General features: G+C 38.2%; 2 protein-coding genes and 1 long non-coding RNA gene across 4 annotated transcripts; all 3 read left to right on the plus strand.

The window, feature by feature from the left end:
• The first annotated feature begins 1,243 nt into the window (after positions 1-1,243).
• Positions 1,244-3,491, plus strand: LOC125470705. Its single transcript, XR_007253039.1, has 3 exons — positions 1,244-1,455; positions 1,568-1,666; positions 2,268-3,491. It is a non-coding gene; the product is annotated as an uncharacterized LOC125470705 (long non-coding RNA).
• A 714-nt stretch (positions 3,492-4,205) lies between these two features.
• On the plus strand, positions 4,206-7,220 carry LOC103956922 (E3 ubiquitin-protein ligase At4g11680). 2 transcript variants are annotated; one of them, XR_007253038.1, is made up of 4 exons: positions 4,206-5,708; positions 5,841-6,213; positions 6,331-6,463; positions 6,585-6,727. XR_007253038.1 is itself a non-coding variant. In XM_009368981.3 (3 exons), the coding sequence occupies exons 1-3, from the start codon at positions 5,206-5,208 to the stop codon at positions 6,729-6,731; spliced, it is 1,023 nt and encodes a 340-aa protein (XP_009367256.2). In that variant the 5' UTR covers positions 4,210-5,205; the 3' UTR covers positions 6,732-7,220. The 2 variants fall into 2 exon arrangements, 1 of the variants encoding a protein (XP_009367256.2); XM_009368981.3 differs by lacking the exon at positions 6,331-6,463 and having other exon boundaries at positions 4,210-5,708; positions 6,585-7,220.
• A 1,365-nt stretch (positions 7,221-8,585) lies between these two features.
• LOC103956923 (farnesyl pyrophosphate synthase) lies at positions 8,586-12,896 on the plus strand. Its single transcript, XM_009368982.3, has 11 exons — positions 8,586-8,904; positions 10,319-10,343; positions 10,426-10,541; positions 10,654-10,740; positions 10,833-11,038; positions 11,142-11,193; positions 11,637-11,732; positions 11,931-11,975; positions 12,069-12,158; positions 12,253-12,324; positions 12,494-12,896. Exons 1-11 carry the CDS (start codon positions 8,794-8,796, stop codon positions 12,620-12,622), a joined length of 1,029 nt encoding a protein of 342 aa, XP_009367257.1. The 5' UTR covers positions 8,586-8,793; the 3' UTR covers positions 12,623-12,896.
• The last annotated feature ends 3,300 nt before the right edge of the window (positions 12,897-16,196 follow it).

The raw sequence follows: 16,196 nt of genomic DNA on the forward strand, positions 1-16,196 counted from the left end.
TCACATATAGTAAGAGTGTCATGCAACTTTCATTTTCATGTGTTAATAAATGTAAGAATCCAAATGACCATTAGTACAAAGGTAGAAAATGTCAAATATTATGAAAGACGGGCCACTGTCCCACTTCTGACCACACAAATATTTTCAACTTAACCATTTATTACTAGATTTTAGATTTTATTACCAAAAACCTCAGTTTTATTATGAGTGAACCATACACTTACCTATTGTGTTTTATTTTCTCAATCCCCTAGGTATTGCAATTTTTATTCTCTTTAACAAAAGTCAATACATTTGATATCCCCTATGTAAAGACATGTCCCCAAATATTTCAGTTTTTATAATTTTATTGCATAAGACTCTTTTTGTCACATCCCAGCCCCGGCTGGATCACTTCCCGAGCCCGCTCTACTAACCGTAGCACTATATGTCCGCTTTGGGATTACCATTCCCTCACGATTTTGTTTTTGGGAACTCACAAGCAACTTCCCAGTGGGTCACCCATAATGGGATTGCTCTAGCCCCCTTCTCGCTTAACTTAGGAGTTCCTACGGAACCCGAAGCCAGTGAGCTCTTAAAAGGCCTCGTGCTAGGTAGGGATGGGAATATACATTTAAGGATCACTCCCCTGGGCGATGTGGGATGTCACAATCCAGCCCCCTTAAGGGCCCGACGTCCTCGTCGGCACACGCCCGACCAGGGTTAGGCTCTGATACCAAATTGTCACATCCCGGCCCGGGGCGGATCACTTCCCGGGCCCGCTTCACCACCGTAACACGATATTGTCCGCTTTGGGCTTACCATTCCCTCACAGTTTTGTTTTTGGGAACTCACGAGCAACTTCCCAATGGGTCACCCATCATGGGATTGCTCTAGCCCCCTTCTCGCTTAACTTAGGAGTTCCTACGGAACCCGAAGCCAGTGAGCTCCCAAAAGGCCTCGTGCTAGGTAGGGATGGGAATATACATTTAAGGATCACTCCCCTAAGCGATGTGGGATGTCACACTTTTCCTTGGCATATCCTTGTAGGACTCGTTGTTATGAACATGTGGGCACAAACGAAATCGAATTTGGAGCTAAGATGGAGATTTTACAAAATCACAAACATGAAGGGCAATTCGGTAATTTTATGTTCGGAGATATTTTTTGTGTGTGTTGTTTTGTGAGCCATGGGGCCCACACCCCCACTTCTCCTTCTTCCCCTTATCCTCCCCTCCCCCAATCACTCAGACCCTCTCGGACACTTTCTCCCTTCTTGTCTCTCTCTTATCTCTGCAAATCTCCCCTCTCTAAGCCCAACATACACAACAACAACAACAACACCCACCACCATTGTCATCAACTTAGCCACCATTGGGCCTTTGTCGCTCTCTGATCTCCCTCATCTCTCCTCCTTGTATGTGCACGCTGCACAATAAAGCAGAAACCACATGTCATCATCGACGAGAACCGACGGTACCCTCTTATTTCCCGGCCTCAGTAAAGACTTATGTCATTCCATTTAGTTTAGTTTCGATTTCTAGCTTGATTTCGAGCTTACACACGAGCTTTGGATAAGCTAATGCAGAAAACAACTCGGGGAAACATTTCCCAAATTTTTCGACGAGGTCCAACAGCTTTCGAGCCATTTTTCGACCAACTCCGGCGATAGCTAGCCACGAGATAGGTATATTCCTCTTCCTTGTTTCTCCAGCTTTAAAACCATATATTATGCGTTAGTTTTGGTTGAGTTTTGACCCTAAAACGGAGCCGGGGAACCTTCCCCGCCATTTTTCCAGAATCTGGCCTTTTTCTTCGTTGGGTCCAGCAACCCACGAGCCCAAACAAGTCAAACCCAATCCGCAACCCATAATTAGGCCCAACCCAATGGTGGGGCCCAATCCAATAACTCGGCCCAAACCTTGGGCCATGTAACCCAAGCCCTTGCCCCAACCTAGCTATCGGCCCAACTAAGCAAAGCCTAAATCCGACTCAAATCCAATCCAATGTTACATGGTCAGCGCATGGCCCCCACGTAGAGTACACGGGCCTCTACAGGAGGTACTGTGCTATGTCGTTGTCTATGGCGATGCTGGCGAATTTTTCAGTGACCCAACTCGGAGCGTGGCAGCGTGTGGCCTCCTAGGCTGCCACCCCATGGCAGCGCGTGGGGCAACTCGAGGTCCCTCGTTAGGTTTTTCGACGTGTCGAATATGAATCCGATGTCTATTTTCCCAAATTCTATCATTTTAGTAAAGTTTGATTAAATGGTCTCCATTTGTTTTTAGGAGCATCGGTGGAAAGTGAGCTTGTCCTCGCTAGTTTGAGCAGTTCCCATGCAATGGCATATTTTAGTGTACAACATATGTTGCCTGTGTGTGGAGATAAAAATGGAAGTATGAATAGCCGCCATTAAAATCAAGGGAACTTTAACGAAAAGCTCCCGGTACTATTCACTTTAACGAAAAACCACATTTTTACTCTAAAAAATCAATCCTGATACTATTCACTTACAACACGTTTTTGTCCTTTTTGTTAAAACTCAAAGTTTTTAAGTCATTTTCATTAGTTTTCCTTAAAATCAAGGAAGGAAAAATGAATTAATTAAATTAAAAAGGAACTGTCTTATTCTCTTAAGCCCCAAAACAAGGAAGAATCAAATCAATTTATGTAATTGCTAAACAATATGATATAGGCATCAACAATATTCAAATGGAATAAGGCAACAAGATGGGTCTTACTTGTCAAAGCTGATTCCTTTCTAGTGATAAATAATGGCCACGAACAGATGGTGGGAACAGAGGGTCACGAACCAGACGAGCAAGGGACCATCGGAGTTACAGCAAGAGCTGCATATGCTAGCTTAATGAGACAAGGAGACCAAGGCTATCAATTTGGGGGCTCTCTCACATGTAAGTTTCCCCACAAAAATTGATTCAATATAAAGCCTATTGATTTTGGGGGCTCCCTTAAATAATTTGTTTTTCATAGTTTATTTATGAGATAAGATTAAAACAAGCAAAGGTTTGTAATTTCTTATTCAACTCTTACAAATGCATTTTTTGGTATCACAAAACTCGGCTTTGGCACGTCATTTGATCGCAAGGTAAACAGTACATTGCCGCCTCGTACAGTTACATCCTATATTAAAAAAATTGAAGTCTATCCAAATTTGAAACGTAGAACAAAATCTCAAAGGCCTTTGAAGATCCTACAAGGTATCTTTTGCATGGGAAAGGTGATGGAGGGCTAATGCCACGTGGTTTGCTGCTAAAGGATGTGAGCAAGTTGGAAATCATTTTAAAACTCTATGATGTTGCAGTCTTAAGTTTTGCTTGTGTTCAAAGCTAGGTATGTTTAAACTTCTTTTTTATCATTTATTTTTCTATAAAATTCAATGTTTGAAATATAAGCACAATTCATAGACACAAAAACCCCAAGAAAATGACCCTATTTCTTATTAAAAAAAAAGACTATGTTTCTTCCTAATCATAATGTGTAATTTAGTTTCTCTGTTGTCCAAATATTTATAAAATAATCAAATGGTGTAGAACGCGAACTCAATATGCTAAACGTGTCGTTCAATGAATCATACACCAAACAAATGTAATTTTTTGATATTGAATATGTGTTCATATTATAACCATACGGTTCTATTGAAATTTGAACGTATGTTCTTGATTTGTCCTTGGAGAAATCAAATAAGACTACCTATGTAGCATGATAATTAATATCAAATCAAATAAGACGGAGAGAGATTCACTTCAGATCTCACTGTCCGAAGTCTAAAGATCAGACAGTTTGGACCGTTTAAATTGAATCCGACGTTTCCCGTTAAATCATTATGTTGGTCCATCTTAACAAACTAAGTGCTCTGATTTCACTTTCACACAAATCATGGACTCGGATTTTCTTATCCTTAAGTTTCGGATACTAAGGTACCCAAATTCTGATATGACTACCCATGTAGCAGGATAATTAATGGCATAAGATAGGATGTTAGACAAGGTCAGAAAATTGGTGTGGCCAACGTGACAAACACAACTCAAAGAGGAGTGCCATGAAGCTCCAAAATAATGCAGCTGCTGACAAGATTAGTTGGCCAACTGCTTAACACGAAAATGTGTCACGGACAAAGAGGCTCCGTACCCGCCAAAAACTCAAATTAACAAATTGCTTAAGGGTCAAATTATCACTTTATCTCCTGTCTAATCAACTTTAAAAGTCTATTAAAATCTTTTGCTTTTTTCCTAATTTTCTATTAGAGAAAAGATAAAGATGCAGATAGAGAGATTTGCAGCTTTTTGCTTGCTGAATAAATAAAAGCAGGAACTAGGAAGGAAATTAGGCCAACGGTTAGCTTTCTTCCCTCCAAACCCTTGTGATTCCCTTGGAATCAAAGATAAACCCCCTTAGCAGTTGGATTTCTGGTCACCATCTGAACCCAGATTCACCTTCCTGACATACTCTCTGCACCCTTCTCTTGCTTCTCAAATTGCTTAATATCCCCCTTCTTATAAATTTCAATTATGTTCATGTTTTTTATATTTGAGGTCTGCCCAGTAAAGAATTTGACCCATTCTGCAAGTTTTGTGCTTTTGGGGTGAGAGATTTAGGCCTTGGAAAATTTCGGTTGTTGGGGTTGTGAAGATTTTGGTGTAAAGATGATTGATTTGTGCTTTTGAGTGAGAGATTTTGGCCTTGGAAGTTTTTGGGTTTTTGGAAATTCTGGTGTGTAGTTGATTAATTTTATGGTATGATCCAATAAAGTTATTCAATTTCAGGTGCTTTTGTATAAAGCTGTAAGCTTTCTTGGATTTTCGAATATTTAGAGTTGGGTTTTGGAGGGGAGAGATTTTCAGAGGTTTGCAGTTCATTTGCAAACTGAAGGCTGAAGCTTTTTCAGATCCAAAAGTGCGTTTGGCTGCTCAACCCAATGGTATTTTTCACCTGTGTTGCTTCATTTAACTCTCATGACTATACTTGAAGAAAACATGAAAAAACATGAAAGTTGCATGAATGTTATGTAACACAAGCTTTCCATCAAACCCGACTGCAATTGCAGCCCACCACACATTTGTGAAAACTCCCAGCACAATTTTTGTGACACAACTCTCATATATTTCATAACAGCCTCCCAATTTCAGTTCACACCATATAACACTTGTATAAAGCGCCATATTTATAGTTGCCAATAGAAACATAGAATCATAGAATCATTCTTCTATGGATAGCCGTTACATATTTCAACCAGAACTCATGTGCCAAACTGCTTTCGCTGCGGTTTCAGTTTCCTCAAATTCTCCGGGAGATGATGGTGCGGCAGTTAGTTTGGTCAGGACAAGGTCCTCTAGAGCTCCTCCTTCATTCTTAATGAGAATGGCAATGAGAATATCTAGAGCAAGGTGGTTCACCTTCTTGAGAAGAGTCTTCCACTACCAAAATGGTTCGAGGTCCAATCTTGGATCAAATCCTTTCGATAACAGCACTTGGATGATGCTGGAATTCATGGCTTTGGTTGTTCAAATAGGCGTGACCACGATTACCTTGGCTGTTTCGAAGGAGGAGAGGCCGGTTTGGCCTATGAGAATTTGGATTGTTGGGTATGATATTGGTTGTGTTCTCAATATGTTGGTGCTCTTTGGGCGTTACAGGCTACTTTATCTGACTCAAAGTGATGGTTTCAACCTCTCCGATGTGGAACAGCAGAGAAGCACTGAAGATTCCAGGTACTTTTTTTTTTGGCTTCGGTTACTTCCATATAGTTACGAAAGATTTGTGCAAGTATATACGGAGTAAATCACATGGAATTTTTTACGTTTCGGAGTTTGATATATGGAGTACAACGTATATGTGTACAGGACCACACATTTGATGAACAGGTGTAGAACCTCACTCGAGCTCTTCTTTGCCGTATGGTTTGTGATGGGTAATGTTTGGGTCTTCGATTCTCGCTTTAGTTCGTTTACTGGAGCCCCGAAACTCCATGTGCTCTGCATCTCTCTGCTTGCTTGGAATGCCATTAGCTACTCCTTTCCCTTCCTGCTGTTTGTGCTGCTATGTTGCTGTGTACCCCTAATTAGCAGCCTCCTTGGATACAACATGAATATGGGATCCATCGATAAAGGAGCTTCTGATGACCAAATTTCTCAGCTTCCCAGCTGGAGATACAAAGAGGTTAATGCCAAAATAGTCGGAAATGATTGCGATTCAGGATCCCTAAATGATGATCCAGTAAGTCATAGTCATATATAAAAAGCTAATTTGGCCTTGTTATATTCATATAATCTTTGTTCTGCTTGCGGTTTCTTTACACGCGAGAATCTCCATTTTTCTTGCTTCGATGTACAGTCCTAGCAGTTGAATCCCTTAACTTTCTGGAGTCAAGAGCTTTTGGAATCGAAACCTCCGATTCTCCTCTCCATTTATTTGTCAACGTAATCTGAAAAGTAGAGAATGGGGTTGTAATTTATACCTATATGCGGTACAAACTTAACTTTTGAGGTCTACTGGTTATCTGAACTATATCGCGTCAAGAAACGCCTTGTAATCTCACATGGCGGCTCATTAATTTCGTCTCTTAATCCTTTTTCGTGTGCTCGCAGGATTGCTGCATTTGCCTGGCAAAATACCGAGACAAGGAAGAAGTACGGCAGTTGCCATGTTCCCATATGTTTCACCTCAATTGCGTCGATCATTGGCTCAGAATCATATCTTGCTGTCCTCTTTGTAAGCAAGAACTGCAGAGATAGGAATTACAACAACAAAATGGTTGAGTTTTTTCTTCTTCTTTTTCTTCGATTCTCTCTTTTTTTTCAGCGTGAACTTACGCGGTTACTCGAGCGAGTATTTTGCCTGTACAGGGGAGCTCACCAGTAACTAAAGTATACCCAAATTTTACAGTGGTTGAATATACAAATAGGTAGCAAGAGAATGATGTTGGTATCCTTACAAATTTCTCCCGTATGTATACCAAAAAAAAAACACATTCTTTTTCTAAGTTTTATTAATATTATGGAATAACTCTGTTTGTGTAAGTTTATCTTATACTGTCGGTCCAAGGTTGGATAACAGAGGAGAGAGAAGGTGTCAGATAGTCAACAGTCGGCACTCTATTTTTCACGACAAATTTCTATGACTTTGTTTGTTTTAATATTCTGGAATATATGTACATGGAAATGCACTAAAGAATGTATCAAACCTTCGTAATATTCATTAAAAGCTTGTGCTTTAATACTTTACCTTTCTGATTTCTGCTTGGAAAATGTGACTTTAAGGCTCTAGATTGGATGGAGTTGTTAGATAGAAGGGGTTTTTCTTTAACTCACGCATTCTGAGTTCAAACTATCGCTTTTTTTTAGAGGAGCTTAGAATAGTAATATTGTTTGTAATTATAATCTGTGTTTTCGAGAAAGTTACGAATGACGTGGTTGATACTTTATAAACTTAAAATATATTAATTGTAAATAACAAACTACACTTGTTGAATATGAATGGTGACAGCTACAATGAAAAATCTATCCTGAATATAAAGACTCTAGTTATCTTCCTAACCCAATTTCCCAATAATTTTTTTTTAATTTTTTTTTTCGAAAAAGAGGACCAGCGGGTGACTTTGTCATAACAGTCTACCATTTTGGGGGCCTAAGAAGACTCATAAAGGCATTTTATGCCTCCTCTTGACCATCATCGCATGAGTCACCAATGCTAAGAATCTAACACAGAACATGCAGTGTTAAATACGGGTCTGAAATTGTCATTTAGTACTACGGTCTCATCTTATTCATCTTCACTTTTAAGTAAGAGGTCTTATGTTCGATTCTCTTTAAAAGAAAATTTGAACCACATTATTACTAGTTTATTAAGAGGCTAAACACATCCCCTTTCTCTTTAATGTAAAAAATATCGTTTGTTTAAAAAAAATATACAGACCTGAAATTCGTCAACCTGTAAACTACCCATAATAGTTCATTTCTCAATATTTCGAACTCATCCCAACTCAAGCCCAATACATGCGACTACAACTGAAACGGGCTCTTTTATGAGAAGCAGGCCGGGCAACGAGCCCATGCATATTATAGCCTTTAGATGCCACCGAGTCACCGCACCGTCTTGAAGAGGTGGGTTGGGGGTTGACTTTTGCAATTGGACTTGGCAGGCTGGCTCCTGGCTCACCTACTTTGACTGAGGACGGAGGTAGGGGGTGGTTGGTAGATGCCAATCTTATCGAAGTTTATTTGGGATTATTATTGATGGGCACAACTTGGATAAGAACTACATTGTCCTAAATTTGTCTTTCTTCTAACCACACTATCACGATTTAGTAGGTCGAAAACGAATTTAAAGCTTATATTTTTATGACACATTTTAAGTTCGATTCTGGCATTAGAAAATCATACTACGATGATTAGAAAATGTTAAAATACTTTTGTAAATCTTTTTGCAAATATAAAAATAAACTATCATGACGAAACTATCACCTGATCTCTTTAGCATAAAGAAGAAATTTGTCTTTTTCTTTCTCTCAATTTCCTTTTTTTTTTTATTTGGATACTTTTTCTGATATAAAAAAATGGTAATTCCAAAGCCAACCAGACGTGAGTTGTTGCCAAACTCTCTCTCTCTCTCTCTCTCTCTAGAGTTCAAAGCTTGGGGCGGCCATTTGAAGACACAACTCCTTCTCCTGCTGGCATTTAAAGACCCAACTCGTCCTCCTCTTTCTTCTACTCTCGTTTTAAAAGCTCATACCTTCTCCTTCTCACACCTCACCCGTCACCCTTCTCTCTCTCTACTCTCTCTAAATCTGCAGAGAAAATGGGTGATTTGAGGTCTAAGTTCTTGGGGGTTTACTCTGTTTTGAAATCTGAGCTTCTCAATGATCCGGCTTTTGAATTCACGGACGTTTCTCGTCAATGGATCGAACGGGTATTTCCATCTATCCCTTTAATCTGTTTGTAATTCATAAGTCAATGTGCATAGCAGTGAAAGATTAAATCTTTATTCAATATTTTTTTTTAATATTTTGATTGTTGGTGTTACTGTTACATCCAGTTGAGTTTTGTAAGATTTTCTGCTTTGGATTTTGGGAGGGGTGTGATCCTTCACTCTGTTGAAAGGAAAGTGTTTGAATCGAGGAAGATTTAATCTTGGCTGTAAATTTTTTATGGGATTGCTTGTTAAGGCTTCGATTGGTGAGATTCTGTTGAAATTTTGTAGTAGTATTGGTTCCGATCTGATTTGGTAGTCTTAATTGGCTCGAAAGCATTTGTTTTTCGTCGAAGTAAGACGACATTGCTGCAATTGTTTGTTTTGCTTGTATTCTACATGAACTGCCCAATCCCATAGTACTAGAGACATTCAATTACAATGATTTAGTTTAGATTGAATGATTGGATTTATCGCATGGATTTGAGCTCATTTGGAAGTGCTTTTGGTACAAATATTTTTGGAACCAATTCTTAGTAAAGGTGCAAGTGAATCCTGGAAAGGATGCATTTAAGTGCTTTTTCAAACCCAAAAACTTTCTGCTAAAAATGCTTTCAATCATTTTAAAAGCACAAAATTAGTGCTTCTTGCAGTTGCAGGAAGCACTTTAAGTGATTTTAGTTTCCAAATTTTTTTTTGTTAAAAGCTCTTTCGATCATTTTAAAAACACCTCCAAATTTGATTAAAAAAAAAAAAAAAAAGCACTTCCAAACGCCCTTTGTCTTGTTGTGAATGTTGATGGTCGAAATAAAAAGGAACAATGAAAAATAGGAGAAAAGTTATAGCAGTGATCTTCTGAGGTGAGAGGCTTGATGAATCGAGGCATTGCCCTTAGAAGAGCCAAAGATTAAAAAATGACTAAAATACGATTAAGATGGAATACATACTTATCAGGAAATATGATTAGAGAGCTGCTATTTGCAATTGAGAAAAGTTGTGCTACACTCCTCCTTGTTGTTTAGTGTTAAGGAGTGTAGAATGACGGTTTTGGAATGCTAATGATAAGTTCTGATTAGTTAAGGTGAATGTCAAATAACTGATATGGAAGAGTTTCTGATTTGATTTATCCATATATAAGGTGAAATTATAGTAGCAGTTTGTAAATCTAAATTACACTGTTGTATAAGCATACATATGTGTGGATATGTGTATGTGTCTGGGTTAGTAGTTGTTCTTCCGCACCTAGATTGTTGGGTTGAAGGCCAATGTATGTATAAACAAGTCTTGAGCTTGAGAAGACCGTGAATTTGAAGAAAGTGTTTGACAGATTACGGAAATACAGTCTTTGTCTTTGTCATATTTCATACTAATATTTGTATGTCCTAATTGAATCGTTGTGCCCCGTTTGTTTCAGATGCTGGACTACACTGTGCCAGGAGGTATAGAAATGTCACGATTTCTAATTTTTATTTGACTTCTTTGTGATAGAACTTCTGCTCATAATGCTTTTGCTGTTTGCAGGAAAGTTGAATCGAGGTTTATCTGTTGTTGACAGCTTAAAATTACTTAAGGATGGAAAGGACCTAACGGATGATGAATTTTTTCATTCATCCGCACTTGGATGGTGTATTGAATGGGTAGGACAACACATAATAGCTCCTACTGTTTATCATACCTCCACACCTCTCGTCTGCATTGGTTACAAACTTACAACAGAATTCTGACCTTCATTTTTATTGAATTTTGCAGCTTCAAGCATATTTTCTTGTTCTTGATGATATCATGGATGGCTCTCATACACGTAGGGGTCAGCTGTGCTGGTTCAGACTACCAAAGGTGAGAACCTCTAACACGACTGATGCTTTTCTTTGTGCCTTTCTCTTTTTAATTGCTATGAATATTCTAAAGTTCATAATTGTTAATCCTAGATTGGCATGATTGCTGTGAATGATGGCATACTACTTCGCAACCATATCCCACGAATTCTCAAAAAGCACTTTAGGGGAAAGCCCTACTATGTGGATCTGCTGGATTTATTTAATGAGGTGGAGTTTCAAACAGCTCATGGACAATTGATAGATTTAATTACCACTCATGAAGGAGAAAAAGATCTATCAAAGTACTCATTGTCGCTGTAAGTAAATATTATGACGGTTTCAAATTTATATGATTGATTCCCAATTAAATCTATTTCCTTTTCCTGTTTCTAATGCTCAAGTGGTTGTCTTTTCATGCAGTCACCGCCGCATTGTTCAGTACAAGACCGCTTATTACTCTTTTTACCTTCCAGTGAGTACAAATTTCTTTTACGCTTTCATAGCTCATGCCTCATGGTTCTCAGATTCATTTCATCTTTATAGTCAAACCCCCTCTAGAACGGTTAATTGTCAATTTTGCTTTAGAGAAGATTTCAACCATGGTCCTTACGTAGGTAGAAAGTCTGCTTTCTAATTGGCATGTAATGTAAAGGCTGTTAGGCCTAGTCCTTTTCTATGTGAATGAAACTGAAAATTTTGAAGATTTTTTGGTTTCTGATCATATATTTGAATAGCCGAAAACCTCTATAGGAAGGAGTTTTTATTTGCTTGATTTCCTCCGTAAAAGAAGTTGGTTTAGATTCATGTGTTTCTATCTTCCTGAACACCCGAAACCATATGAAACAATTAATGTTCATCCCAGGATTTGATGAAATTTCTTTGACATAATCATGCTTAACCAATCTATGCACTCAGGTAGCATGCGCGTTGCTAATGGCAGGCGAAGATCTTGAACACCATACTGATGTGAAGACTATTCTTATTGAAATGGGAACTTATTTTCAAGTACAGGTAATAGTTAATTTCACGTATAAATCCTCTATTATTTTATTGCTGATAAACTGTAGGATGACTAGGGAAAAAGAAATGGAGGATTGCCAAACCCACAGCTCCCCAGTCAATTTATGACCACCAGTTTTCTTTGTCTTCCTTCTTTATAAGCCCCTTCTTTCTTATTTTAACCGAACGATATGCTGATGTATTTTGTAGGATGATTATTTGGATTGTTTTGGTGATCCCGAAGTGATAGGAAAGGTATATTTTAAGCTATACTCATTTGGCTTTTGGTCATGCAATTCCCTACCATCAAAGCATTGTGAACCAACTGTTTGTCATTTGAAATATTAGGTTGGGACTGATATTCAAGACTTCAAGTGCTCTTGGTTGGTTGTGAAAGCTTTAGAAATTGCTAGTGAGGAACAAAAGAAACTATTACACGTAAGCAAGTAAATCTATATTCTAATGTATCGTATACTAGTCCCGGTGTTATAGTTCTTGATTACATTTATTCGTGTTTGTGTTATGTTACCAGGAGAATTATGGGAAAGATGACGAAACATGTATTGCAAAAGTAAAAGAACTATACAAAGTCCTTGAGCTTGAGGTTATTCTCTCCATCTTCTTGTTCTACTTTACTTTTCTTTTCTGGAACCGCATCTTGAAGCCTGGAAAACATATTGCATAACATCAAGGGTTTATTTCTTGTGCGTTTTTTTCTGTATTTCGAACCAAAGGTTTTAACATTACCATTTTATTTAACTTGCGGTTTTTAGGGTGTATTTCTGGAGTATGAGAGCAGCAGTTGCCAGAAACTTACAAAATTGATTGAATCTCATTCAAGTAAAGCAGTACAGGCAGTGCTGAAATCATTCTTGGCAAAGATATACAAGAGGCAGAAGTAAGCAAAGAAGGAAGCAGATACCGAATGCTTAGCAACGGCAATGTTACTGCCTCATTTTCTAATAATTGACTACGACAAAGGACATAAGAAAAAGCAAAACACGTTTGTATCCCTTCTCTTCTGGTTTTCCTGCTTCGGATTTCCTGTGAAAAACTCCCCTGCTGAATATGTTAGGCCAAACTATGTTAATTTTGGTGACTTTCATTAATTGTATTTTTATGTTGTAAGATTTCGGCGTTTTGGCCTTGGAGAAATTAGACTCATAAGTTAATTTATTTGCCGTTATCGAATAAAAAAAGGACTCAAAGCTGCTGTGTTGTATTGTATTCAGAGGTCAATTTTGTTCCTTGTGACTCCATGCCTCCCTGAAGCAAATGCCACTTACTTTGCAGCTCTTGTGCAGATTCCTGCCCGGCTTAGTATGCTCGTCTCTTAAAAAATGTTGCAGTAAAAGTAATTTCCTGCACTTGCATGACTGATGCGTAGTGTGTGCACATACGAAAGCATTCAAGTTAACATAGAGATATACATGCAGACATATATCCAGCACAACCAAATTATGATCAATAATATGACATTCAGAACTTAATTTTCAGTTTCTTTGACAAACAATAGGATAATCAATAGTAAACTACAGGAGGGGAATTCAAACAGAACCTCAGCGTACAAGGACGAATGCTCTTAACCAATTGAACTACAATCCACTTGCAACGTAATTTTCAGTTTTACCTAGTAGCTTCGAGACTTGTTTATTTTTGTATACTCTCCTCTCTTTTTTATCTTTTTCTTATTAAAATTCAGAACTACTAACCATGTTGGTTAATTTTAGAATGGAAGGTGATTACCTATTTTATGAATTAACAAATATTAAGTTGTGAGGGTGAGCCTTGGCGCTATAAAAATATTGTTTCTTTGTGACTAAAAGGTCATAGATTCAAGTCATGGAAACAACAGTAAGGCTGCATACTATAGAGTTTTCTCCTAACCCTCACAAAGCGGAAAGTCTTGTTGGCTTGGGATCGCCCTTTATTTTTTCAATAAATATTGAGTTGTACAATTAGCCAATGGTACTTCTGGCTTTTGGAAAGCTGTTATTCTGTTCTTTTTTCTTGGCACAATAATTAGTTAAAATTAAAAATATTTAGGCATGGTAAAAATGGAAATTAGTGGCTACAAACTTGTGATGAAGGAGATATCACAAACTTGCAACTCCAAAAAAAGAAGTGGTTGAAACTTGAAGCCCAAAAATTCAGCTATTTGTGACTGCTGTCAAATTTGTTCATATTTCAAATCAAGATTTTCTTCCATTTTGTCAAGGGGGTGGGTTGAAAGATAAATGTGGTAGCACCTCCCTTCACCATCTCACCCTTCTCTCCTTGCAAGAAGACAGACAACATTTTTTCTGGCGATTGGGGAAGAACTTCTGCCATTTCCAAGTATTCTCCTGCAGGTTTACATATATACTTTTCTTGTCAAGATCTTCTGATTTCAAAAGTTTACTTTTGTTGATTCTATTTGTTTGTTTTTTCTAATCAATTTTGAATATATGATAATGAGTTTAACACGATGCTTGCATTACTGCCGTCCTCCGATCGCTTTATATATCTCAGCCATCGAATTGTTCGATGAATAACACTACGGAAAAAGTCATGAATCGGTATAATTTTGATGATCGTGTGTTAGTAAACACGCAGAAAGTCGAGAATCATCCCTAATCATTTCAGTATGCGTTCTACTGTGAATAAACATGCTAGAAAAGTACATGTATCGTTGGAAATCTAGTATCTTAAGAGCCTTTTCTCTTTAAACAAATCGTTGTTGGACTCAAAATCTCGAGTGCATGGGTGAATACATGTATAATAACGGTTGTTATTTTTCTTTTTGGTTGAAGTTTGACAGAAAATATGGCTGAAAAGGTGGAGCAGAATCCCCGAACCCCAAGGACGATCAAGTGCAAGGGTCAAAACCTAACCATACCAGAATTTACCATAGAGGATTTCAGGAAGCATAATCACATGCTTGGTTCACCAACATCACAAGGAGGTACTCCAAAATCAGCAAGGTGGAAGAACTGCCTCTGCTCCCCAACCACTCATGTTGGCTCATTCCGCTGCAGACACCACCGGACATCAAGTTTCGGATCAGGCCTCAGCCGTGTAGGGAGCTCCGTCGGCTCTAACCTCTCGGAGCTCGAGAACCGAAAAGTAGAGCCTAGTCCCCTTAATGACTCAGTCCCTGCTCAGTAACTTCTTCTGATCATATGGAAAAATGTTGAGTTGAGTGAATATTTGGCATGCATGCGTGTAGCTTCTTCAACATAAGAAAAATAATATATATTATATACTGTCAACACCAAAACTAAGATCCTGATGAATGTTGGGTATCAAGAAAAAACGAACTTACATCTGATGAGTGTTGTATAAATTTGTTAGTATTTATTGATTAGTAAAACATTAAGAATTTAATTCAAATTGTTTTTGTTTATGATAAAGCACGTATTGTTTCCTTTTATTTCGTAAGACGATGTTGAGAGATGAGGATTCGGACTCAAGAACTTCGGATTAACCACTAAATAACCAGCATCAATAAAAATTTTAATCTATGAGGCCTAACATTCAGCCACAAGTATTTTTGGGAAGGAGAAAATAACTTAAACCTAATTGTGATTGAAAATTGATTCTCCGAACAAATGTGAAATGTGGATTAATGTAGAGGGACATTGGCGATTTAAATTATATATGAACTTGAATTAGAAGTTTCAGAGGAATGAAACAATTCTAGTATATATAAATCACGGTTTAGTACCCTTTACCATTCACTCGAGGATCTATCTTTGATTAAAATTTTGTAATCAACACTCTAGTGCATATTTCTTATTCCTCAAATAAAAACAAGAAAGAAAGAACCAGCAGAATATACAAAAAGATTCATCAAAACTCAAACATAGTTAAAAAAATTTAATCAATTAACTTGATACATGACCAAGAACCTAATAATACAAAGGAGAATAGTGAACATCATTCGTCTTCGAAGGCTTAGAACAAAAGAAACCAACTCTCTGTTGCCTTCTTGAGCCAAGATCCACCAGAACTAACATCTTTCGCAACCACGTCGAACTGTGGATACCTTAGGGTTTGGAAAGCCGGATCGAAGAAGTCCTCAACCCCGTGAGCGATCAGCCGTCCGTTGTTATAGAGATCCCACTCAGTGACTTTGACTAGGTTAAGAGAAGCATATCCATGTGTGCCGGCAGGTAAGGAAGTGACAACAAGAGGATGACCCGGCAGAAGAGTGTCAACCTTGGAACCGTGGCGAAAAGAGGCCTCCATGGAATCTTTGTTCATCTTGAATGGCACAGCATGGTACTTGAGGAGCGTCAACGGAGGCTGTGGGTACTTGGAGTTGAAGAAAGCTTTGTCTTGTGGGCAAAAGAGGGTAATAGTGCTGTTAGGGTTTATAGCTTCAAGAATCCTGTCTAGGGTAAGTGACATGGCATGATACCCTTTGTCGGAGAGTACGGCTGACACCATACCGCCATTGATCGTCCCCGATGGTTTGCGCTGGTTTGTTTCTTC

Source organism: the organism of the source record quoted next, unplaced genomic scaffold (assembly GCF_019419815.1).
Source record: "Pyrus x bretschneideri cultivar Hongxiangsu unplaced genomic scaffold, Pyrus_bretschneideri_v1 Contig51, whole genome shotgun sequence".
NCBI classification, from domain to species: Eukaryota; Viridiplantae; Streptophyta; class Magnoliopsida; order Rosales; family Rosaceae; genus Pyrus; species Pyrus x bretschneideri.

Coding starts and splice junctions, on each gene's coding strand:
- LOC103956922 (XM_009368981.3), top strand. CDS start 5,206: ATGGATAGCCGTTACATATTTCAACCAGAACTCATGTGCCAAACTGCT. Junction 5,709..5,840: donor AGAAGCACTGAAGATTCCAG/GTACTTTTTTTT, acceptor ATATGTGTACAG/GACCACACATTTGATGAACA. Junction 6,214..6,584: donor GATCCCTAAATGATGATCCA/GTAAGTCATAGT, acceptor GTGTGCTCGCAG/GATTGCTGCATTTGCCTGGC.
- LOC103956923 (XM_009368982.3), top strand. CDS start 8,794: ATGGGTGATTTGAGGTCTAAGTTCTTGGGGGTTTACTCTGTTTTGAAA. Junction 11,976..12,068: donor ATCCCGAAGTGATAGGAAAG/GTATATTTTAAG, acceptor TTGAAATATTAG/GTTGGGACTGATATTCAAGA. Junction 12,159..12,252: donor AACAAAAGAAACTATTACAC/GTAAGCAAGTAA, acceptor TTATGTTACCAG/GAGAATTATGGGAAAGATGA.